This window comes from Vanessa atalanta, chromosome 14 (genome assembly GCF_905147765.1).
Source record: "Vanessa atalanta chromosome 14, ilVanAtal1.2, whole genome shotgun sequence".
Classification (NCBI taxonomy): domain Eukaryota; kingdom Metazoa; phylum Arthropoda; class Insecta; order Lepidoptera; family Nymphalidae; genus Vanessa; species Vanessa atalanta.
In genome coordinates this window covers 7,621,068-7,647,775 of record NC_061884.1, presented here as the reverse complement: position 1 = coordinate 7,647,775, position 26,708 = coordinate 7,621,068, and the positions used below count along the sequence as shown (strand labels likewise).

At 30.6% G+C, this 26,708-nt stretch overlaps 1 protein-coding gene across 2 annotated transcripts in view; it reads left to right on the top strand.

Moving 5' to 3' along the window:
* Positions 1-1,694: 1,694 nt before the first annotated feature.
* The window catches only part of LOC125068630 (fasciclin-2), a 102,605-nt gene continuing 77,591 nt past the window's right edge, over positions 1,695-26,708 (top strand). The window contains exon 1 of one of the 2 annotated variants that reach the window (XM_047677872.1): positions 1,695-2,203. In XM_047677872.1, coding sequence (XP_047533828.1) covers positions 2,137-2,203 — 67 coding nt within the window. In that variant the 5' untranslated portion in view covers positions 1,695-2,136. The remainder of the gene's footprint in view (positions 2,204-26,708) is intronic. The other variant, XM_047677873.1, reaches the window with a different exon arrangement.

The following is a 26,708-nucleotide window of genomic DNA, read 5'->3' as shown; positions in this document are numbered from 1 at the left end:
CCTCCATTTTGTGTTACGCAAAAAAAAAAACTATAATCGATTCGCGTCGTGCTAATGTCAATCCATTGATTATCGTCATTATGATAACAACTGTATTAATTATTAGGTCATTGATTATAATAATTAAATGGACGGAATTTATAGAGCGTCCGCTGTCTATAATTTACGAGTTATGGTACAATTAGGAAATGGACCGATGACTCAGAGGCCGTCTCGTTTGAGAGGATTAGTCATAATAAAACGAAATTTATATCACCTTTATTTAATTATGTATTATATATTTCCTTATTTTTAGCGTTTCTTTTTAATATTATAAATGTGAAAGGATTTTTTTTTGTCTGAACGGAAATAAATAAAATGAATAATGGAAGTGGATTACGTCACGAATGGAACAGAAGTACCACTTTTACTTCATTTAACTGACATAAAAAAAAAAAAAACAATTCATAGGGACCAAGTAATGTTGTATTAACAAGCGAAGTAGCAATACAGATTATTTTACGAGCGAGTAACGCGTGTACTAAAATATCCAATAAATATAAAACGAATACTTTTTTTTGTACACCAATAACATTTCAACATGTAGTACATACAAGGGAGATGTAGAAAGCGTAGGAGTCGCTATGACCGCTTTTGCTTCTAGGCAACCGAAAATAAACAGTAGGGGTGATATATAAAGGCACTTTAATGAAAATACAACTAATTAAAAAAATAATGGCAACATTATCTTTTATTTATTTAATTATTTATTTGGGAATTTATAATTGCACCTAATGGTAAAAAAACAAATATAAGAAAAACATAAATCAATCTAGTTTCCACTTAAAATTAATACAAACCAATAACAACTTACATTAAAAATAAAAGCAAATTATATAAAAAGCAAGTAAAACAGTTAAAGTTTAATTATATACATTTATAAGTTATACATTATTTAAACAGTATAGATGCAACTAGGGCTAAGATGGACTAGTTTTATAAATTTCTCAAATGAAACAAGTTTTTGTGCACATCTTGCTTTTTGAGAAAGAAAATCCACTAACGAATAGCTTGAACGAATGAAGTGGAATTACTAAGAGTAAATTCTTTAGAGGAGATTATAGTTTTTAAATACTCACGCAGGAGTTGGAGGGAGGAAGAAAGATGGAGAATATGAGCATTTCAGTGAAAACGAATTGGGGCCACTCGGTGATTTTTAACAAATGTGATTTTCACGATTTCATTTCAATATATATAGAAGCATAATTCTTTATTCATAGAAGCATAAACTTTATATTTAATGAAGGTTTTGCAATGACTAACCAAGGTATAAAAGTTCAAAATATTTCAAGTTTTGGTATGGAATTATTTATTTATTTAAGCGATATAATTAATAATTTCTACACGTGTGGTTATCTTTGTAACATATAGGTACTCTGGTTTCACAACTGTATATTATACAGATTCTGGTAAATTAAGAATTCAATGACATGGAGCATGCTTAGGATTAACTAAGGTAGTATTTTCTATTCGTAATGTAAAAAAGACCATAAAGAAAATATAGCTGACCTAAAAAACGACCATCAAATCACTTTGAAATTCCTCACGCATGAGATTCCTCAATCTTCGGACGATAAATAACAAACAACGAAGGACTAGTTTTGATCCTAGCGTCACGCATTGCTATCGAGCCAACGACCAACGACTGACGCCGGCTAGTTCTACGATCCGTCGACACGACTCTATGTCGCCCACGTCGCGAGCCCGCGATAGTATGTCCTCCGCACTCGCAGGGAACGGACGCACGCTTGCACTACGTTGCAACTGAATTCATTTGACGAAACAAGTTTTACATTCCTAATTCTTTCTGAAATCGCATCACAGGAAAATATCACGATGAACTTAAGTGTAACATTAAAAAGACAATTTTTCAGACCCATTTCGAAAAGTTAAAAAAAACATTTATAAGTGTATTTTGTGAATCTCTTTATCTCTATATCACGATACGGTTCGCGTTGGTGTTAAATAACGCAAGTGAAGTTGTTTATTGTTTTGAAATAAAAGACAAATACCGTTGAAGACGCAGAGTTTAAATTTTATGTTGCTTTATTCTTGTTTATAAGAACGCAATCAAGTCGCGTGTTAAAAAGAGACAAGATGAGGTCCCACCGGGCAAGAGCGACAGGTGTGGCGGCTTTGGCGGTTTTGTTGGCTACTATAACAGGTAAGTTAGTTTAAAAGTATTAAATAACATCCTTATTTAACAGGTTTCTTATTAGGATTTCTTAATAAGACAATACAAAATATAAAACTTTGTTTGCACGATAATTTTCTTTTTTTTTATTTCCACGATAGTTCTATTTTTTAAGTTGGCAATACGCAGGTATGATTATGAATCACACGAAAGGAGTATTTCGAGGTTATGTTTATAGTAAATAGTATTTCTGTGTATAGAGCTGTGAACTAATTAATTTTGAATAGAAACCTATGACTATTCGAAAAGTATTATAATATTATGTATAAAATTTTTAACCCGTATCCTATTTGTAAAATATATATAAAAAAAACATACCTAAGATTTTTTTCTAAAAAAATCATTAATATCTTTTTTCTGACAAATAATAAATTTTAATAGACATAAAAAAATATATATACAAATAAAAATCAATGTTAATATTAACTATTATTATAGTAAAGAGTAATAAAGTAATAAGTTTCGATTGAAGAAATTGTTTATTTTCCACGAGAAAGTTGGCAGGTGCGGTTGCAAAAACCGTTGTCCGTTATCTACCGAACGTTAAAAAAGTAAAATGGCGGAAACCTACCTTCCTGGAACAACTGAGAATTCTGCCACATTAATTCTGGGTGCGTTCATGCGTTACTTTCTCACTGAAACGCCGGTGGATCGATCAAATGTAAATTCGTGTCAATGCAATACAACTATATACTAATAACTTTGCTTACTTTAATTATAATGTAATACTTAAATTATTTAAAATCTTAATTAAATATATATATTTGCTGAAATTTGTTATTTAAATTTACATTTTGGTATTTAGTTGTAGGGTCTTGAATATCAAATATCATTATAAACTTTGTAAGTTTTCGACTTTAAATTTTTGAAGTGATGTAGAATTTGGTAGTGTAAAATATCTCGTATATCTACTACAATATTAACGTATAAATTCTCAGTATTTCTTTTGACCTAGTATTTCAGTAATTTATATTAAAACCAATGAATCAATAACCGTAAAAATACAAAGTGTGTCTAATCGGGTCGATGGCTTTTTCGTGCAAAACGAATGAATGACAACAATTCAAAGAATATTTCATCTGTGACGCAACGGAACTAAATAATGAAAATAAGCATCACTTGAAGCCTTAGATTATCCATGGAAGAAGAAATACATGACAATATGTATTCCATCGTGACAAGCATTGAAGTTTTTAAAAGAACGACATTTTAAATGAGTTGACTATACGAGGTACTTTCAAATCAAAATTTTAAATATTTTCATAGTGGGGTACTATACATTACAAAAATGCCTCTTCCCAATTTAAGTCTAAGTATTTTAGCTTAAGATTATAAGACAGTAAAATGCATTTACATATCTATAATAAGATTAAACACCACGGAAACAATATCAGACGATTTCAAATGAGTAATAATCATAGTCGTTTAAAATGCGCGTGAAGAATACTTAATAAGAGTCTTTCTTTTAGGATAAGAGGAGACTTGTGGTCAACTTTAAAGCAAATTAATACTGGAGTGCGATGTTTTAAACGTGTAGAAATCTAAACATCATATTTGAAACTGACTCATGTTACTCAGTTGATAACGGCGTCTATTAATCTACATACATTCCTAACAATTTACACAAATTTAACACATCTGCCGAGTCATTATCCCCGTCATTTAAGCGTGTTAACTGCGAGATTGCCATAAGAGTGTGTGTAGATGTCTCTTTACGCGGTCATCGTCACCTCTCATTACTTCAACATCAGAAGTTAGAAGATTATTCCACCCTAAATGATATCCAGAACTTTCTCAAACAGTTACGATCATATCTTAACTATTATAACCGCTAACGATCGTAAAAGTTAAAGATATAATTTGTCCTTTCACTGCGACAAACCTTTATATGCTATATTTGAAACGTATTAAATTCAAACGGTTCCTTTTTATATAACAATATTTTGAAGATCTTTTTAACTTTGATTATATAGCTAATCGGCCAGTAATGCTAGTTTTCGCAGCGGAAATGACAAGTGGCTTGTTTGTGATAAGTGACTTTGGCTTATTCTTTTGAATTTTGTAATGGATATTTATAGAGAAAAATAGACTAAGATTAAATAACATTTTCAATCTCCTTTGAATCGCACTCTGTTGACTTCCAAAATTGAAATGTATTAAACATTCAACAATTTAAATTTAAATTTTCAATCATATCATTATTTGGTTTATTTATGTTTATTGAGTACAAAGTGTAGTTTTAATTTATATACGTTTATTTGTTAAGTTCCACGAACCCCTAGTATTACTGCGAAGTCGATAATTCAATGTTGGGAGCTCAATGAAATAGCCGGGTAACTCTACCTACTATAATGGTTAGCGCAGCTTCCTGAACACAAATAGCTGTCTGGGATCAAATGCAAGTGATTATGCAAGAGCGAAAGCAGTTATAATGTTATTATTACTCTTCTCAACACCTCTGATCAGATATAATAACGAAGACCATTTCCATGCGTTTCATGGCTCTGTTTAATTCGTAATCATAACATATATCTGCGCTGCGAATCGATTTCAACGAATCTCTCTAACTTTCTTGCGTCATCTGGTATTTATTATAAGATTAGTTTAACTAACTAATGTGATAGTTTAGTGTGTAATTGAAGATACTTTTTATTACATATTAGATGTCATTCAACTAACGAACTTTGTAATACAATTAAAAGTTCAATTAATTTACATCGACAAGAAAATATTCACGCATTATTCAGATCGTTTAATTATGCCCCATTCTTTTAAATTTAATTTAGATCATACGTTAGTAGTTTTAAGATCTTCATTCAAATGACTACAAGAGTAATTACTCTTGTAAAAAGTGTGGATAAATTACTTTATAATTGAATACATACAGTTATAATAAGCTAACATGCGTCGAAAGACACGTGAGAAATATTTCTCCGTCACGTCTTAAAGTTCAGGTCATGGTAATCTCAGCATTTTATCTAAACACTATGAAAGGCGTGATGTGGGTCAAAACGATGAATCACATGTAAACTACATACATGGGTCATGTTAGCACGTAAAGGCAGTTTTATATTACGTGACATCATGAGTTTACCGGTCGAAAATATGATAAAATATGCTTCGTGTGAGAGTAAACCTCTTACAAGATGAGCTCTCCAATGTTCACATTTGTTATCACAATGATTCACTTCAGGAATATTTTATAAAAGTTTTTTTTTAACTATATTTAGAGTCCAATGAATGTTTTTCGTTTATCCAATTTGAATTCATTAAAGAGGTACAATTTAAAGCATAAGTTACGCTTTCGTTAGTACGATAAAGTTGTAAAAGCGACACTGGTATTGTGGATAGAAACGAAAACTCCTGGGTATGAGTACCCAAATATCACTTGAAGAGAGTGAGATGCCCAAATATCACTTAGTTTTTATGTGCTTATAATTCATCTCATACCTAAAAGTGCAATTCACATGATCAACATTTGTCAAATTAAATTCTCCTACCTCGTATTCACCAAGCCCCTTTTGAGCGTTGGAATAAGCATTAAAGGGAAAGGAGTTCTTTTGGCTACGGGACACTTACGAGGTGTTATTTTTTAGTGCAAAGTATTCACGTACATTTCACGTATTGTTTAATCAGATATTAAGTGGAAAGGAAAGGTTGTTCGCCAAACGGATGTTTTCATTCACGACTGTAATGTTTTTTGTAATATAGCACTACTAACACGAAACGTAAATGTCTGTATCGTCACTGATAAGATATGCTATCTCTTAGAGCAGGTAGTCCCCAAACAGCGTGTATAATTCAACCAAGTTTGTATGTATGAGATATCTGTATTGATTACAATATTACCTGTAAAATAATTTATATCGGTTCGAGAGATTTAGAGAATCCAGCGTTAGTATGAAGATCTTAAGTGAAAATTGCTGATTCAATCCCTAGCAAGCTCTCAAAAGCAAAGGAGATGGTAGCCCAACGTTTGCTTTTTTGCTTTGCTCAATCAGTTGAATTCATAAAAGGTTTGGCCTCAAAGAATGAACAAGAGAAAGACTTGTCTTAAACTAAACGCTATTCAAATGTCATATAAAACACCCGACTACATTTTGTTAAGTTTTATCCTTGAGAATTTATTAAAGAAACACCGAAACATATTTAAACCGTGAACAAGCTAAATATATGTACATATAGCTCAGGCTTGACGAAAGACACTTAAGACGATGACACATGTGGCACAAAAATATTTTTTTGTGACAAAAACCAACAGCTAATTAAATCACCATGGAAATATATAAAAATATAATATCTACAATCGTAATTGAAATAAATAATTAATCTTACTTTCATGACTGTCCCACTTATTAATGCGTATCTCTCGATGTCTAGTATCCTACATCCGATGTATCTATCAATGCTATTCGATCCAAGTTTCCGTTTCCTTATTATAAATGTATGTTGCTTTTACATCTCGCATTCCTTATAACCGGTGGCGCCACTGTCGCTCTTCTGACCGGTTTGACGGGAGGAGCGTCGCGAATTTTCCCGCCGTTTCACTGCAAGGCGAGCCTTTTTTAGACCATAATTAACCGGTGGCATATCAAAGATTCAGCGTCTGGAAAAAGTTTTAACTTTTTTATAACATCCTTTATAATTAACATAAACATTTTAGTGTTTAAGTAGATTTTCATCATAGAAATTAATTATTATAATTATATCGTCCAAATGTTATTAATTTTAAATGTTATTTCGTCCAAAGAAATTGCTAATTTCTTTTGACGAAATAACATTATCTTTATAGATGAGGACGACAGCCGTCGAACACCGAAATTGTTCTAATAATTTACATTATAGAATATTAAAGTTATTATAAATTATTATTATTAATAACCCCTTAAACTATATATTATCAAATCATAAAGAATTATAAAAATTGATATTTTATAAAAATCGTTTTCTTCGTGAAAATTGTTTCGTTTAATCTATATTACAATTTATGATATCATAATATTAAGAAATATATGTTATATTTCTAAACTTAAAGGTGTTAAAGTTTAAGTTTTTTTTTCTAACTCGGGACAGTTTCCCTTCGAAACAGGTAGCGGAGTGTAACGGACAGGTCGAAATCGTTTTTTTAATTTGAACTTTCGTTACCAAATATTTGTTGGCGTAAACGATAAACCAACATTTGTAGATATATTTCTATTACCGAAATAGTTGGCATTTTAAAGGATTTGTTATAATAAACGAAAACAAATAATACGAATGATCAAGTTATAAGGTACACATAAATTTTAATAAGTTCAGAAAGTTGTAGTCTAAAAGTCAGTGTGGTATTTAATGGTTACCAGAGTTCATTGAACTGTTGCAAATGTAAATTAAACACAATGAGGCACACATGTTTTCAATTTAAGCGGAATTATTATCTAAACTATAAACCTGACACGTTGGCTCTCATAGATGTGATGTAGGAAATATAAATATATGTATATACTGAATTGTGCTTTGATTGATTATTATTATTAGATATATTGTTTAATTTTAATGTAACTAAACAAAACTGACATTGATTGAGTTCAATAAAAAAATACAGATAAAATATATTGAATTTATTTTCTAAAAAGTAAAATAAAAAATTACTAAGCTACCACGACCAATTAATATAATTTACACACTAATAGAAGGTAATATGGACGTATACATATATATGTAACAATAAAAAGCTACTTTCAAAATTTCACATAAAAATATTTACATGTTGATATTGTATATTTATTTATACTATAGAATAGACCATAAAATGTACAGTAAATTGGCAATCTATGCATAAATTGTTCAAAGTCAAATGACGAAAGTGGCACGCCAATAGATCAATAGCCTTGCAATCAATCAAAAATTGAACGTGAACCTTATAAATTTTTATGACTTTTAGGATTTGAAATTCGAATCACGCGATTTCAATATGATTCGTATAACAGGAATATATCGTGAATTGACATTGAAATTAAGTTAAAGAAAAGAAAGCTATGGCCTAAAGATCCACTGCTCTAATTCTACAGGCACAGATGATTTAACACCTTAGCTCCCAAATTTAGTGGCGCATTAGCGATGTAAGGAATATTTTTTATTTCTAACAGCGCCAATGTCTATGTCAGTGTTCACTTACCACCTGGTTTCTTTACGATGTTTTGAGTTCGAAGTATACATACACAAGTTTTTTGTACATGGTAACTGATTGGTGCTTCTGCGGGTACAACCCGTATGATTTCACGCGTTCAAACCAATGGACTATCGCGGCTTTTACGAACTATTCAAGATTACGTTTCATTTCTAGAAAATTGTAGTCCAAGACTCAACTGGTACTTATATAATATGACTTAGTTTCTGTTGATAATATATAATTAGAATAAACGATCTCATTATTATATGTTATTAACTATATTTTCTTATTTATTTAAAAGAAAGCTATCAATATTTTACTTTTTAAAATGAAAATAAAATATCTTATTTTAAATTATTATTATAGTTATTATGCATTGTAGCCAATTATAACATGATTATAAACTATAACATTCTTATGAGTCATTTTATAACACTATTTTTATAATAATTTTTTTGGTAAAAAATATATTAATATTTTTCAAAACATTTCATGCCAGCAATTATATATAGTTATTATATATAGTTATTTATATATAACGTTTTAACTTGTTTTATGTAATTACAATGCTTTAAATATCCAACTCCAAGCTATTACTACGTAGAGTTCATTTCCCTGAGGTTGCTTGGAGGTAATTCTTTTTTAAAAAAGCTTTTGTAAGCGTTATTTTTATATGTAAGTATAGATATTTTTTTTAAACGTTACTAGTGGTAGTAGTTCGACACGAAAAATTATTGAAATATTTTAATTCTTATTCCCAATTTTTTTATTCATTCATAAATTCATCAATACCAGCCAGTCGAAAACAAACAGTTTACAAAAAGTGATTCGATTTTTTTTTGAAAGGCTGAAAACATTTTTCTTTGCCTAATTTTTTTACGTTAATTTTAAAACAAAAAATACACTCTGTATTATTTGGTGTTGTTGTTCTATTTTGTTTCTTTTACCTCACATGTCCGAGTTTCACAAACGGCCACATTCAAGCAACGGGTATTATAGGAAACAGAGTGTGTCGGCTAGGACCGGATTGACGACCGGGCGTCCGTGGACCTTGACGGGGTGTTCTGATCTCGATTATAATATACATATGTTTTAACTCTGCATACACGATACGGATTAATGCAACGGGTTAAGTAACCAGTTGTAAGTTTTTTTTTCTTTATATTATCTTTTCTTATATGTAGAGAATACTGGAAGATATAATATTCGGAATTATAATATACAACCATCAAACTTGTGAGAATTTGTATTTGAACTGTTTATTACATTTTATATCACTATATTTTTTTTAAGCGTCAATAGCGCAATAGTTTACGGGCCGTCTAGCGATGTAAGAAGTCGCAGGATCGATCCTGCCCCTTGGGCTATTGTCGTCCCCACTCCTAACACAAGTGATGAGCTTAAAAGGAGGGGTAAAAAGGAATATTAGTAATTCCTTAATTAATTTGGGGCATTGCTAGCATACTATTTAAAAAAAAAGTTATGTGGTCAGTATGCTTATAATTAATTAATCTAAATGAAATAGTGCCGTTAAGAGAAAAAAAACGTGGATATCTTAGTTTTCCACATTTATGGTTGGATAGGAATTTAATCAAATCTTTAAAAAAAAACCACTCGAATTCACAATCGTCGAAGATATCGAGTAATATACACATATTCAGGTAAAAACAGATTGTTCTATCTTCATTGCGCGTCTATAGTAGATTTTTTACATTTTATACAGGCTTACTCTCAAGATATAGCCAATCTATTAATAAATCATCGATAACAGTTTGCAACCGAAATTCTTCATTCTTTTGATTCATTAATTTTTTAATTAAAAATAATGGCTTTTTAATAAAAATAATGTTGTTGAAAAATGTCGTATCGAAAAATATATTATTTACAGTAAAATATAGTACATAGGAATTGATAGATATTAGTATATCTTTCCTTGCATCAAATATGTAACTAAATTCAGAAGAACAAACTCCCTTTCAGTTTACCTTATAATAATCACTTGCGACCTTTTACATTAACAGTAGCAACGTACAATTAATTATCTCTTACCCAAGCAAATCTTATCTATGCAGAGTAAAAATGTTGATAAAAACTTAAAGAAATACAGAATATCCATAGACATCGTGCACTTCAAGTATTAACCGTGCAACTAAACTTGACATCCTCGCTTAGAAAAAATATATGTAAAAAAAGATAATCTGGTACACTTTTGTACTTGGTGTGAGCATATGTAAGGCCACGTTTTGTGACAGTCTATTAATATCCTATTACACGGCAAAACCGTTTTTTTTCTTGACTTGGTGCGTGGCCTTTCAAAGCCATGAATACAGGCTCATGTTTACCGATGTATGTATGTATTTTTGACACGCGTCTCTGAATTATTGATAATCTGTTACGAAACGTATCTTTAAGAAGGTTTTTGTTGTCATGAATAATTTGTATCGTTTGGAACTTATCTACGGTCGATATTTTCGTATAAATAGTTTTATTGTTTGTGAAAATAGTATTTTAACTAACTGTTTGAAATAGATTCTCTATTAAGTCAAAATACAGATTTGTCAACAAAGTATTAACAATTGCCTACCTAAGGATATGATATTTAGTATAGTAAACATTCGTAGCATTTTTTTCTTGTATAAATCCCAGCAACATACTTTTATTCCACTCTCTGGCTGGGATGACATTATTAAGTGAGAAAAAAGCAATTTAGTTTAGATTAAAAATTTAGTTTAGTTTAAAAAAAGTGTATAAGCTTAGCTCACCATACTTTTCGACCAACAAAGTTGTGTATACCGAGAAAATTTGATTTAGTAAAAACAAATATAATGAATATCTTAGAAAATATCAGAATCTTTCTATACTTCTTACTCACCCGTAGACAAGTTCACTGCAACAAAAATAAATTTATACAGCTATTTATAACGGGTAGAATGAAAATAAATAAATAAATTTTATGACCGTTATTTCTGTAATAATCTGATAACAATAAAGTTTTTATGATTCTTACATTAAAATAATAACGGAATAATTTACATATAATTTCTTATTTTCAATAATAATCTAAAAAGATATTTTATTATTCATCTAAAAAATAAATGTTTTTTTAGAAATGCGTATAGTTTTAGAATGTTATTACAATTAAAGTATATGAAATATAATATTATGAAATATTTTAATAGATATCGTTAAAAGGCGTAATAGCGGAGCAATAAAAGCATAGACAATCAACAAAAAGTTAGAGAAAATGGGATTTGCATTAATTCTCCCACGAAGCCGTGAATTTCATTCTCGAAGCACTTTCTCACCATTGTCCGTAGTAATTGTACTCAGCTAATGATTTCATGCTGCTTACAATCTAGATTTTTGCTGTCCAGGTCATTGTTCAAGCGTCAGTTCTGCTCGGGATTGTTATTAGCTTGGAAACCGTTGCGTATTGAGTTAAACGTTTATTTGCTGTGGATATTATTTGCTTTCGTTATGCGAATGTTATAATCATTTATGTGTATGTATTATAAAAATAGATTTCTTTCTTCATATTCATATATTAAATATGAGACTAATAGTCTTCGATACCGATTGAGGTATTGTTATGAAAATTGTAAAATATGTGTAATTTTTCATGGAGAATCATTTTACAATATACTTTGTTGTGTCTTGTCTCAAAATGGCGCTGTAGCTTCTAAACAGTTCAAGCGTTGGAATGGAAATTGGTTTATATACAAGAAAGATAATGGTTTGCGTTTAGCTATACAGTCAATTTAGTTCTAGCTTCAATTAATTACAAAATCCTAAATGTATATTATTTTAATAAGTATGCCTTGACATGTAATTTCAATATATCATTAACGGTCTTCAAATCTCAGACTCGAAACTTTAGTTTCGATTCGACTTTGCACTAAAAATATTTCAATATAAAATAAACAAATTATGATAATTTAACTTTTTTGAATGTAAATTCGACATACGTATTTTATGTTTTGGTACCGTTAGCAGAATACTAGAGCTTACAATGCATTTTTTATAACATTAGTATGAGTTCTTTAAAATTTAAAATACAGTTAGTGTTTACTAATAAATATTTATAATCTAGGAGATATAATGAGATTTATTCGAACTAGCTTCGCTTTTGATAGGAACCTAGCGATATATTGACATGATAAATACAAGTAAAAAGGTTCTGGAATATCACCGAGCGTATTTTTTTTAATTTACGCTTTCAATGCTCTTTGAATACAGTTGGCTTTAAATCATAAAATTTCAGAATAGGTCGGAAACATTGCGGTAGATAGTCACGTGGTGAGGATATAAAATGAAAATGCGAATGGCGTGGAATTTATTATGGCAATAAAGTAGTGCAGTATTTCAGATACATGTTACGTTCTGTTTTCAATGTTCGTTATCTTCAATTGCGATCTATCGGCGGTTTTACGATGAAGCACGCGAGTATGATTTATCGATATATTTATGTAAATTAAAAATACTAAATGTAATTTCATTAATAATAATCGGTATGCCTTTGGTATAACACTTACTGCAATTAATAAACGAATAATTAATAATCGATTTCTTTCAACGAATACATTTCTATAATTAAATAAATGTAGATAATTTGAACTTTAAATTGACAAATTTATAAATTTTACTAAAAAGTTTATCCATATTATAAAAGAGCGCGAGAATCCGAATACAAAATCAGAAGCGAATAGTATATAATTAATAAAATATATTTTTTTAATATTTATGGTTATACGAAAACATATAATTAAATTTTATTATAAATAATGAACATTCTTCAAATGTAAATAATTATTGGACCATAATATTGATTCATTAGCGTCTCAACCGCAGCTATTTCAGTACATAAGTGGTTTGATAAACTGAGCCGGCCACAAAATTTACTGAAGGTTCGTTTAATTGAGTTTAAACATTAACCAAAGCGTCCCGAGTGCAGTGTGCTTGTACTTTATAAATAGACCGAACAAGCGTTTAAGGTAAGAACACGAATGATTGAATGTCTTTGAGACTTGATTACTAAACAAATTAATTACGTTCAACATTATTACGTTATACATGTGTGTGTATTACAGAGCACACTTTTGTCTAAAGTTTGCATAAATTGTATTAAATTAAAAGACTATAATCTATATCCATAAAGATAGATATATCAATTACACTAACTTGATTAGTTTTGTTCTTATTGAACGTTCGCTTGGCCGATTCTCGCACAGTAAATTAAATAAATTGTAAGCGGTGATATAATTCCGTGGATAGAACACATAGATCTTATGCGAAGGATGTGGCTTCAAAACCAGTAAAGAACTAATGAGTCTCGTTGTTAATTGTCTCATCTTATTCCTCGGCAGTTGAGACGAAAAATTGTGAGGAAATCAGTATGTGTCGTATAAAATTATAATAAATCTGGAGCATCATACTGGAGCCGTTGCCAGAATAAGCTCCAAAGAGGAGTGATCTTTTTCCGGCTGACATTTGGGGGTTGCTTACTTTACGTAATAATTATATCATATATTAGTTTAAATGTGCACAAAATAATTTAAATATATCATATATTGTATTATAATTAAATATATATGTACATACACTTTCGCACTTATAATATTAATAAGATATCTTTAAATTTTAATTAAACACTAAGAGCAATATATTTATATAATTCAGTGTTCATATGAGTCGAGATGGCCCAGTGGTTAGAACGCGTGCATCTTAACCGATGATTTCGGGTTCAATCCCAGGCAGGCATCACTGAATTTTCATGTGCTTAATTTGTGTTTATAATTCATCTCGTGCTCGGCGGTGAAGGAAAACATCGTGAGGAAACCTGCATGTGTCTAATTTCAACGAAATTCTGCCACATGTGTATTCCGTCAACCCGCATTGGAGCAGCGTGGTGGAATATGCTCCAAACCTTCTCCTCAAAGGAGAGGAGGCCTTTATCCCAGCAGTGGGACATTTACGGGCTGCTAATGCTAAAAAAAAAAAAAAATTCAGTGTTCATAATAATTGTAAAGAAAAACTATTACATATTCAAATATTCTTTTTTTTTCGTTTTCTTAAAAGTAGGTAACGCCACATTTTGAATGAAAATATTAAAAATAATACCACGTTTTATGTAGATAAATGACATTAATCTCGACGCTGCTAGCGAACTGAAGGCTTCTTAGAAAGCCACTTCACTCGCGTGATGAACGATCATAATTTAAACAGTATTTTGTATTAAGCTCATTCGCTAGGACAATTTTTATGTGTATTTTATGTTCTACTTATACTTACGACCTTTGAATTACATTTTACGTTAAAGGAAAAATTATTGTCTTTGAAATAAAATAAAAAAATACATCTGTGGCTTTTTTAGACGTACCAGATAAAAAGAGTTGAAAGAGAACTAAGACTAAAAGGTATGCTTATCCCTTGAAGATATTTCTTCAAACACACTCAAGAAGAAAATAATATTTAGACGGATAAAATATATATAATACGAGAGAAAAACGTAGTGTTGTACGAAATGTAAGTTGAAACAACTATTGTGCCGATTACAACCTTCTTAGTTTTTTTAAAAGCGTAAACAGTTTTTACAAAGTGTAACTAGTATATTATGTTTCGATTCAAATAACCAATTTTATGATATACATATGCATGTAAATTCTAGTTTATTTTATTGACACATGTTACATGCCAATAAAGTTTCAGTGGTATGTCGAATGTGGTAACAAATCCTCGAAAAATAGTATTACATTTTTATTGCACTTTTTTATTCGTGTGTGTACCGTGTGATAGGCATTTGATCCACAAAAAATGATAAAAAAGAAATATTCTCTATTCTTGATCACTGCATTTACATATATGCTTTGTGCCTATTGGTTGCTGCATATAAAGGTTAAAGGTTGAAATATTCGAATATTAGATGTAAATAAAGGGGGACTTTAAAAGGATAACTTTGTAGCATTGTCATTTCTAAGCCTTACAAAAAACACTGAAAATAAAAACGTTCGGATTCACACACTGGATAACATTTAATCTCAGCAATTGTTGTAATTTTTTCAATATATCACTATCGGGTATACATATGTGTCATACATATATTTTTCAGAAACATAAAAAAAATGATGTATACGTCTTTTATTGAACGATTAAGGCATTTAAATACTTACGTTATGAACTTTGGTCCATGCTCAATTACAATGATCTTGCTGTCAAATAAGATATGAAATTATGAACGCGATAAAGAATCGCAATACGAAAATGATAAACAAAGACATTGTGATTTGTGACTCAAGAAACGCTAATTCGCTCTTATTTCTGGTAATAATTGTTTGGATCAAAGGCTGTATCACAAACGAATAAGAAAAAAATCAATTTATATGTGTAGTTATACAATGTATAAATTAATCATATGTACATTATTATTTGAATTTACAAATAACGGACCGAATTATAAGATAAAAAACGTTGAATTTAAAAAATGATGTTAAATTGTTCAATTAAATCTTTTCAATTTCTACACAAAAATACTTTTGAATTTGACAACCTTTATTAAGTTATTATTTCATTCGTTTCTTTAGATCGGATGTGTATAAGTATATCCTTTATGTTGACTCTAGATATAAATAAATAATAACTTTGTTAATATAAGGTCGATTGAACAAACCAAAAATATATTTGTATCTGACAGAACAGATGGTTTGTTATTTTTTTTATAATTTTCTTTAATAACTCTGTAATGATATTAATCTCCCCCACGATTATAATAACAAAAACCGTTTAATAAATTCGCTTTTACGAGCTGTTAGTCTTACTACTTATATAGATTCATTTTGCATGCATGCATGGATTTTTATAGTACATACTAGTTACTAACTGCGGCTTCGTTCGCTTTTGTAGGGGTGGCGGGTGTTACTAGGTGAAATATTCTCTATGACCTTTTCTGTACCCTTGATACAAAATTTCACAATGTTTGATTTAGTAGTGAAGATATGAAACCGTAACATACAAACTCACTCTAATTTACAATATTAGTCATTCGCATTGCCGCAAAGCAGCAAAGGTAGGATAGGTATCCTATCTTGAGTCATATAAACTATCAATACGTTATTCATTTCACCACCTAGAATCGTGAGCACCTACTTCCGATCTCTTCAAAGTAATAACTCCCTAGCGATATGATTTCTGTGACGTCATCGCATAAAGCCGCATTGGCTATTTGCCAACTGATAACCACTCGACCCAAGCTTAACCCGAATGCGAGTTTAATGACCTTTCAAGATTTCTGCATCTTTCAGTGCTTTCAATATGTTTATTATACTTTAGGTGCTCCTATTACCGGATCTATAATTAAAATTGAACTCTCCCCGATTGATATAGAGTCTGATTTTCTTTGATAACTAAACTTGCAACTGCACTTGCTCTGACGGAATGCCGATAGGGTTAATGACGTAGATTGTTATCGGTAATGCAAGGGCAAATAGAGAGATTGTCAAACTTCCATAAATATTAATGGAACTCACTTGACTTTGACTGTTATTAAAATTAATGTGTTCGGTTCAAGTTCTCTGAACAAACTGGCCCATTAACCACCGCCCTTCGCCTTTGTTTTGCTATTTGCAGTGCGATTTGAATGATTGATATGATTTATGGAATTGAAAAGTTTTTTGCGTTTAGAGTAAACATTATAGAAGTATCGATTTCGGTCTAATATTTTTATTCCATTATAACTTGAAATTGTCTCGAATTTCACCCTTTTAGTTACTTTGGAAAATGATCTGGAGTTGATCTGCTAATGTAGCATATATATAATATTAAACACAAATTTTATTTCCTTACCAAAAGTAAACCGAGATAGTCCAGTAGATTGAACACTAGACCTTAATCGAAGGTATGTATGACCATCACTGAATTTCACAAAGTTATTAATACTAATTAACTTAAAACTAAGTATTATTTATCATAACGATTAATTAAATGTTACAAAAATTGTAATAAAAGTGAATATAAGGATATAAATTTTTATCTGTTTTCAAGTTAAACATTTAGGTGTTAATGTGTCATCACGCGGCTTGTTTACGACTGTTCAACGAGAGCCGGGGATGATGAACATCCTTAAGTGGCGTAATAAAGAAAATATTTATAAATTCGTTTGTTCGTTTTTTTTTTGTTTTAAAATTTATTCTTGTACAGGTATCGATATATTTAAAATACATCACTACTTTTATTGCAAATAGTCATATGTACAAACTGAGCTCCAATAAAACTACTAAAAAACTGTAACACTTTATTTTTTAATGTACATTTTCTAAATCAGCTTATGTTACTTGTGAAGTATTAAATTATCACACCATCATTAGTGAAATGTTATATAAGAGCGTTGTGAAAGTATTGTATTATATACATGAAAAATATTCACTTCAATTTACTTAAAAGGCTCTAAAATATGCATATTCTCGTATTTTATTACTTTTCCCGGTAGTTTTAAAACGTAAACTATTCCCAGTGTGATTAAAAACACGAAGTATGCTAGAAATGTTTTATTGAATTTTCTTTTAAACTGAACAAACGCATACGTGATACACTCGTACATTTTCGATTTCGACATTCCCTTGAAATGCCTCGTTTACCAAATATCAACTGTGACTCAGCTGTTAATAAGTCCCTACTTTGGGCAACATATATTGACAGTAACGAGTATGACATCCGCCCGGAAAACATTGGTGTGGATGACATATCATGTTACTTTGAATAAATAAAGGGGACAACAATTAGGGACTCGAACTTCGGACTAAGGAAGTGAGAATTGATTAAGTTGGGAGTTTTGATAGTACAGTAAACGACAGATGGTTTCTTAGGCTTTTATACAATATCCTAGTGTTGTACATACGCGTTATTATTAATCGAATATTTTGCTTTGTACTCTTATCTTATCTTAAGTTTTTCTCTTTGATAATGCTTAAGTTTCTAAAGCTCGCAGGTAGGCACCTAACAATCAAAAATAAGAAAATCGATTGTCTGAGGAGAAAGAAACTAAAGTGTTTTTTGTCTTTGCCTAATGTATAACTAATATATAACTAATCGCCATTTTTTTCCTTACGAGCTTTAAAATTTTAAGCGATTCTTATTCAATCGTACTCGATGGTTTAGAAATATTGTGTGGAAACCAGCGTGTGATGGACCTGCATTGGGACAAAAAGATGGAATGAGTAGCTAAATTACCTGGCTGTTACTTTATTTTTACTTATATTATTTTACTATTTACTGTTACTTTATTTTTACTTATTTTATTAATAAATAAAGAAGAAAGGTGAATTTAGACAAATAAAAAAAAATATGTAAACATACCTTTAAATTCAAACATAATTTTTTTTAAATCAAAATATTGAAAATGTATTGAAATCGTATATTTATTCAGATTAATTTGTCGATTTTAGTCATATCGATATTTTGAACAGGTCGAATAATATCCCAAAAGTTAAATAAGATATTACTCTCGCCTCATTGCTGGTAGTAGATAAGCTATTATAGGTTAATAACTGATTAGCCACGGTCGATACAATTTCTAAGCGTAAAGTATTTTCAAGCAAGATATTAAAATAAATTACGAAATGGAATCTGTATTTATTTTCACGTTAACTATTCTCGCTACAAAATTTAAACATCTACATACAATACATTTTATATGGATACAGTTATAAGAAGCAAGATAATAAAGTTTAAAATATACAAACATACAATAAAATTGCTAGTATGTGGGTCGTACGATGTCATCTGCGCTTTGTAGTGAACTTATATGCAAAATAATGTAGAAAAAGAAACACAAAGATAAAGAACGTTACAATCAGCAGCAGTTCCTTTGTTAAATCGTCGTTCATACATTAGAGGGGTACATTTTCTTAATTGATACAATTTACACATTCAGCTCGGCCGCATTCTTCAGCTTCGCTCAAATATGTATTTGATTCTTGCTAATGGAGATGGCGAAAATCTGTGTTGTCTTTTGTCTTCTTATAATTTTATTGCTTAAGGCTCAATTTATTTAATTTAATTTTTTATTAATTCATTTACTGGCTACACTGATTAATACAATAACCTTACCTTGCAATAACTGTACTGTTATGACGCATAACATTAAAATATTTTTTTAGTAGTAATATGCAGGTGACAATACGTATCTTCCTAACAACATGGCACGGCAAGGCGACTACGCGGGATATAATATGATAGAGCTAAATTATATGTGTAAGCAAAAGTTTATAATTCGAAAAGTCCGGTTAGAGTTCAGGCGCAGTTTTACCGGATATACGTACTTGCCTATAAATCATCTCGAGATCTACAGCCTTAATACCTTATTATTAAATTTGGCAGTCGGTTTCTTTAAAATCATATTATTGAATTACCTAGTGCTTTTTGCGAAAAGTTTATGACGCTTCATTTCCTTTTTTCTTGTCATCTCATAACAAAAATAAATTGTGCAAAATTTCTGACTGCATAACACAGATTTACTGTGCAGTAAGGAGTTTCAGGACATTGATGAATTTAAAAAAAAACTAACTTGAATGAAGTTATATAGTATACATAGTAAGTAAATTGGAGCACAATATTTTTTGTCTACCTGTAGCATGTTTTGCGACGCGTGTCAATTTTTTGTATAGGACCCCTTCACGCTCGTTTTGAGAAATTTATTTAATTTATTTTTATACTCGCAACTAGATCCGACGGGAATGCGGCTTGCGGCCGGTGTACCCAATTGCTGTCACAATGTTTCAAATAAAATGTGACTTCGAATCTCGATTCTAGTTAAAATACCCGTATATAATTTTGTTTTATGTCTAAAATACTTTTGTGCTACTTTTGTTTGTTGCGAAATATAATTTTATATCTTAATCTTAAGTAAATTGCCAAAATAGCAAAAATGTAGGAAGCATTCAAGATCATTATATAGTAGACTCAGGAAATGTGCTATTGTTTGATCCCCACAAGGTTTAGCCGGCGAGGGGAATTCCGAAGGAGGTCCCTCGAACACGTTTTATACGTCGTGTGACCATTGTGTTTTGAACGCCATGAATTATGTGCATCAAATTTTGTGCCTTTTGTTTTTATCTGTAACGGTGATTTCATTCTGACGAATCCATATTCAATGAAATCGACGTCTCCGATGAGCGTTGGAATTCATAATTCATGGGGGAATCGGCTGTGCATTCATTGTTTTAACTCGATAAACAAAAGCGCAAAATCGTATGTGTTGACTTGAATGTGGGGAAATAAGTAATCAATGTTGCTATTGAAAGAATACAAATGGCACTATTGCTACTTTTTGAACCATATGTTATGTATATTCCAAATTATTTGAAATATATAAATAGGAATCATTTATTTTTATAGTTACGTCATATGAAATATATAAAGTAAAAATTAAAAAAAAGAACAACACGTAAATATCTCACTGTTAAGCAAAGGTTAGGAAGGTGGTGAGGACTTTATTCTATTAAGCTGCTTCTATGAATGGTACACATGTAACATTTTCATTCGACAGGGTCCTGACCGACAGGCACGAGATGAATTATAAACAAGTAAAGTGCAGTAATTATAATTTACGTCAAATTTTTTTATAAGAAGTAAAATCATATCAGTTAATTTATTTCAATATAAATCTTATATATCTTATTTATCAAAAGCATCACTGAGGTATAGTTAGATATCCGAGTAAGGATTCATGAAGGATATTTAATTGTATAATATATATAAAGTCACATTGTTAGAATAATGTGTATTGACGTAGGGTTTAATACGGACGAATTACGATACGTCCGTTTTACTTCAAGTAATAAAATGGTAAATTATGTTTGATATCAGATTACATCGAGAGAACTTGACCGCTTGTAACACGAGCTATAACGAGATGCAACACAACATCCAGCCGAGAAGTCGAGAACAGTTAATGAAAGGCTTGATTGTATCACACTTGTACAGACTTACATGCTTAATTAGCTAAATAACAGAAATTCGGACACAGTATTCATTCGCGTGGATGTGTGAAAAAGTAGATACGAATCGTTCTCACAGAGGTAAAACAATAAAACGACATTGTTCAAGTGCGGTATGAAATGTGGAGCTCTTTATTTCGCTGGCATTAATCTATTTTTAGAACTGGTATCTCGCGGACCGGAAAATCCAGACGAGGCTATTCGCTGTGCTTGAAATTAAAAAATCTCTATGAAGCCTTAGCTAAAATCCCATCGCTTTTAAAGCCTTTGCAGTTGTTTTAATCTTAAAAGAAAGTAATAGAATCGAATCGTATAACAAAAATCTTACATATAAATATTACGCATTTGAAATATTTTATATAGACATATATATATATGTCTCTGAACCACACTTGTGATATATTAAACGAGAAAATGTCGAAGTTCGGATGAGTGTCATTTACATTCTTTGTTCTTCGTTTCGTTACAAGAGGACTTGAAGTTCTCGAGTCGGTACTAAAAGAAATAATTTATGATTTTTAAATATTCCTTTCAATTGAAACTGAGATCTTTAAAGTACCAGCGATGAGTTGTAAGCCACAAATAATGTGTTGTAATATACGAAATAAGCAATATTTAAGTACCTAATCAGTATAATTAAATAATAGGATTATTCAAAGAGACGAAGTGGCCGCCCGAGAAAATATATTGATAATCCACTTAATTTACTTTATCGTGAAATAATTGACACACGAAACTTTAGTTTTTTTGTTGTTGTTATGTATGTTTTCTAATTACATTATATTCTTTGACCAGTATGTCCGAGATGAAAGAAAACCCAAAAGTAGTATTTGAAAAATTTAGAGAACCTTTTCAGATGTCAGCATTACACTTTGTATTTATAATTTATAGTACTATAAGCCTAGACTATCCCGCTTCTAAAAACATAACAGAATTAAATGTTCGTACAAATTTTATTATAAAAACCGTACTCCCAAAGTAGTCGCTTGTAGTTCAATATAAGTTTTATCGAGTAACCTTATCTTAATTTTATTGTTATTTACTTTTTGTTTTACAAGTTGCTGCTTACTACTTCTTGAAACTTGTTTCTTGAATCGCTGAATTTCTGATGAGTATGCAGCTTTATTTTAAGGCAAGAGTACCTATTTTGGACTTCGCATTATTTTAAAGGAAGTTCTTCTCAAACCCAATTGAATTATTAAACTGAAAATATTCATTATTAACTTAGATGGCTTATCTTTGCTTATTTTTTGGGGTTGGAAATTTTTCGTGAAATGGTTTCAAGTGTTCTTCTTTCAGCTAAAAATGTATCTTTTCAATGAGGTTGAATAAGTGGTAGCTGGTTGGCTTCACTCCAAAGTGCCGTTTTTTATGGCCCAAGACGCCCCTGGCTACATGGAGCCAAGCAGCCGGTCAAGTGCTTTGAATTTTTTGTACGTCTGCAACTCGATACTAGTAGTCGTTTTTTTTTTGGAAAAATTTTTTGACGTTACAAATTTTTGACTTAATACCAAGTTTTTGTTATGTACTTTAATAATTCAATAAATTGCTCAGATAAGATGCGTAGTGTTTAAGGAAAGACAAATTATATTAATCTTCTCACTGAGCTCGGAACCAATATGACTTCAGGTCAAGGATTCAAAACCGACCTTGCACCGCAAAATTTTCATATGCTTAACTTTTAATTCACATCGTGCTCAGCTCCGAAGAAAAATATCATTCGGAAACCCATGTTACTCTCACATGTGTATAGCCAAACTTGTTGGCTTTCGTCTGTCTTTTAAAGGGAGAAGATGGCATTGCCCAGATTTACGGAATATTGCTTACTTAATTACATTACACAAATAAACGTTTTAGTATTTCCTTCATTGTATAATTTATCTATTCTGTTACCAAGTAATAAATAATATCCAAACAATTGAATTTATTGGTTCCAATGCCAATTTGAATCCCATACAAAAATTGACGACAATTGTTTCTTGCGTCACAATTACCTAGAGATTGATGCACTATCAAGGTTGTCTAGCAACAGGAGACGTTTTTCATTGCTACAATTAATATTGATGTATTTATATTGTGTAAAGTGTCCTATTAATGGCAATATGTGAATGCACGACTCTCTATCCGCTAGTAATATTATTACATATAGGAATTCTCACTTACGATTATTAAAAAATAAATGATTCATTCATATAATACATATCTTGTACGCAACTTGAGATGTTAACATAGAATTCAAAAAGGCGTCCATCGCACAATAGCTTATGGGCCGCCTATATCTTATAAAAAGTCGCGGGTTCGAACCCTTGGACTATTATCGTTCCGCCACATGAAATACATTAAGTAGTACATACCCTTATACCCATACTAATAACGTACGACATTAAATTAGGAATAACTTAAAATATTATTAAAATAATTATCAGTTTTCAGTAACAATACAGATTCGATTTTTTTTTATTCATTGTTTTATTTGTATATCGACAGACTGTTTGTTACATGTGCCTTCGGTTTATCTATAATTTATATCGATGTTATTTTATGTGCATATAAGGATAAAAGTTACTATTGATAATCGTAAAATATAATTTTAGTGTGCATCTAAATTTAAATGATCTATTCTAGGGTGCAGCTAACCATCAATTGTCTAAACCACCCACAGTGCTCATAAATTAATCCGATTGATGCCCGAGTTTTTAAGACGAGGAATATGATCGTTCATACTTCATACATACCATAGCATTATGAAGCAACATTAATTTGAGTACCATTGTTAGAGCATCCCGTACTGTCTTAATTAACGATACTCATATAGACAGACGTTTGTCTTAATTAATTATAAAAGCCGTAAATAATGAGAGAAATTCTGATCATTGTTTGTTAAGATTAAGATTGTTTTATTAATTATTTTGATCCATTGAACATGTTAATTTTTGTACTTTAATTTAATTTATTGTAGGATGGCCTAGTTACGTCAATGTTTAAAGAAGATTACGGGTTAACGTCCAGCCATAACTATCCATTTATCTCATGAAGAAACATGCTTATAATATGCTATTTGTGTCTCCACCACCAAAACTGGTGAGTAAAGGATTAACCTACAAATATTCTCTTTTAGAGAGGCTTTTCTTCAGCACTTTGATATTTCTGAGAGTTTAAACTTATTAATCATAATGTTTAAGCAATTTAGATTTACAAAATTTAGGATTTAAATATTTTTTATGATCGTACAAATAATATTGTATTATTTGAAGATTGATGGCTTAGTGACCAGTATCACAGGATATACCCGTTTTTCGGTACCAGACTCCGCATATAGATCTATCTAGCTGATACGACTTACATTTGTACTCTATGGAGGAATAAAAATAATTCATTAGAACACATAATATATCATACTCTAGCTTAGTTTATTATATAAAGGTGACTTTGATGGAAATGTTTCAGCTATCACTTAAAAAAATCTAATACATACCTGCTACGTATATATATCAAAACATATTTTAGTGAAGACAATTACCAACTCTTTGTATCTTTTTAAAACGTCAAAAATTTCAAGTCACCGGTTGGAAATGTAATGTTCTATATTCAAATAATGACATATAAAAAAGTTTTTTTTTTAACAAGCCTTTTAAAAAATGTTGCCAATTAATTATATCAAGCAACCCGAATACAAGTTGACCGACAACATCAGAAACAAATAACATTCAAAGTTCTATTCTAAGGCTGTTTTCAAACAGTTTGCTTTGTTGTTAGTTGTGACGTTTAATCTTTAATGTCATAAAGGATTCAACAACAATGTTTCCAAAATTATTTACTATGTTCATTTTGTTACAGGTACGTTGTTAGCTGTTGGCGATTCACAGTGAGAATGTAAACTAGTTGAAATTTTGAACAAATGCGTTCATAATTTTCATGTTTGATAATGGTTATTGTTCAAGACTGTTTAATTAACGTACAATAATCCATCGTTGAAATGGTAGTTTAGATAATACACGTGGAACGCAGGTTAGTAAATTTTAGTGCAGGTATAAAGGATATAGATATAGTATACAGAATAATTATGGACTTTTGAGCTGTACCTATCATGCTTAGTAGTGCTGAAAGTTCCTTAATCTATATAGACAGACTAGCTCGTCCGTGCGGTTACATCCGCATTAAACGGTACTGCTCCCCAGTGGGTCGTAAAGCAATGTTATATATAGTCCGGTAAACTTTATCAATAAATAGGCTATCTAATGGGAAAAGATTGTATCAAACTTGACGGGTAGATATTATGATTAGCGCGTTCAATCAAACTTACTCTTCAGCTTTGTGATAGTATAGATCTGTTACTAAACTTAATTTTGTGTAATGTCGAAGTGACATATTAATTTGAGAGTTTAATTACCGGGGAAATATTGTTAAATTGCTCTCATGAGGTTCACAGCGAGGAGGTACAATTGTTAAAAATAAAATTTTTCTCTTTATTCGTCCTTCATTTAAAATATTTTTAACATAAAGTATGAACTATTATCGCAAATTCAATTCCTAGCGTCTATTAAATTGAAGATTATGAGAGGATGACATTTATTACGTTATCAAGGAGTTTTAATATAAAAGTAATACTATCTGTAAAACTTTTATTGGTCAATTGGAAATGTAAAAAGAGGTCTCACTTTTCAATAATTTATTACAATTTATTCTCGAATGCAACAAAAATAAATAGACTTAAACACGAATAGAATAGTATAATTAGTTACGTGACTTACGCTAAAAAGCGTCTGTAGAAGCAGTTTTATTGTTTAAAGCAAGCAAGCTGCATCGAAATACATTTTTGTTATATGTTATACAAATGTTGTAGAAAAGAAAGATACACGTATCTCCTTACATAGTAAACACATTTTATGTACTTTCACACTAAAATAGGACTTGCTTTAAATAGTAGCTCTATTTTGTTATAATTTATCTAAGAGCGGGTTAATGCTAGCTTGCAAAATTAGCTTGGCATTTAATGAGCCATGCACGGGATTTGTTGTTCAAGTTGGGGAAGTAATCCTGAATGGAAGGACGATGGAATCCCTAAGAGCACGTAGTTCACAGTTATTTCTTTAATCACGGTAAGAAACGTGCCGCTCGAAGGCTTACTATATATACCCATACAAAACGACTCAAATTACTTTGCGCAAAACAAGTAAAATTTACGTTATCCGTTTCGTATTTTCGATTATTCGTAGCGCGATGTTCGCTATGTAATCCCAAGCTTTAATTAACTGATAATTATAATATCAATATTGGGATTTAGACCGTACTGCTTTAAAATTAAGGACTGCATTGCAGCAAATTCTTCCTTCGATCC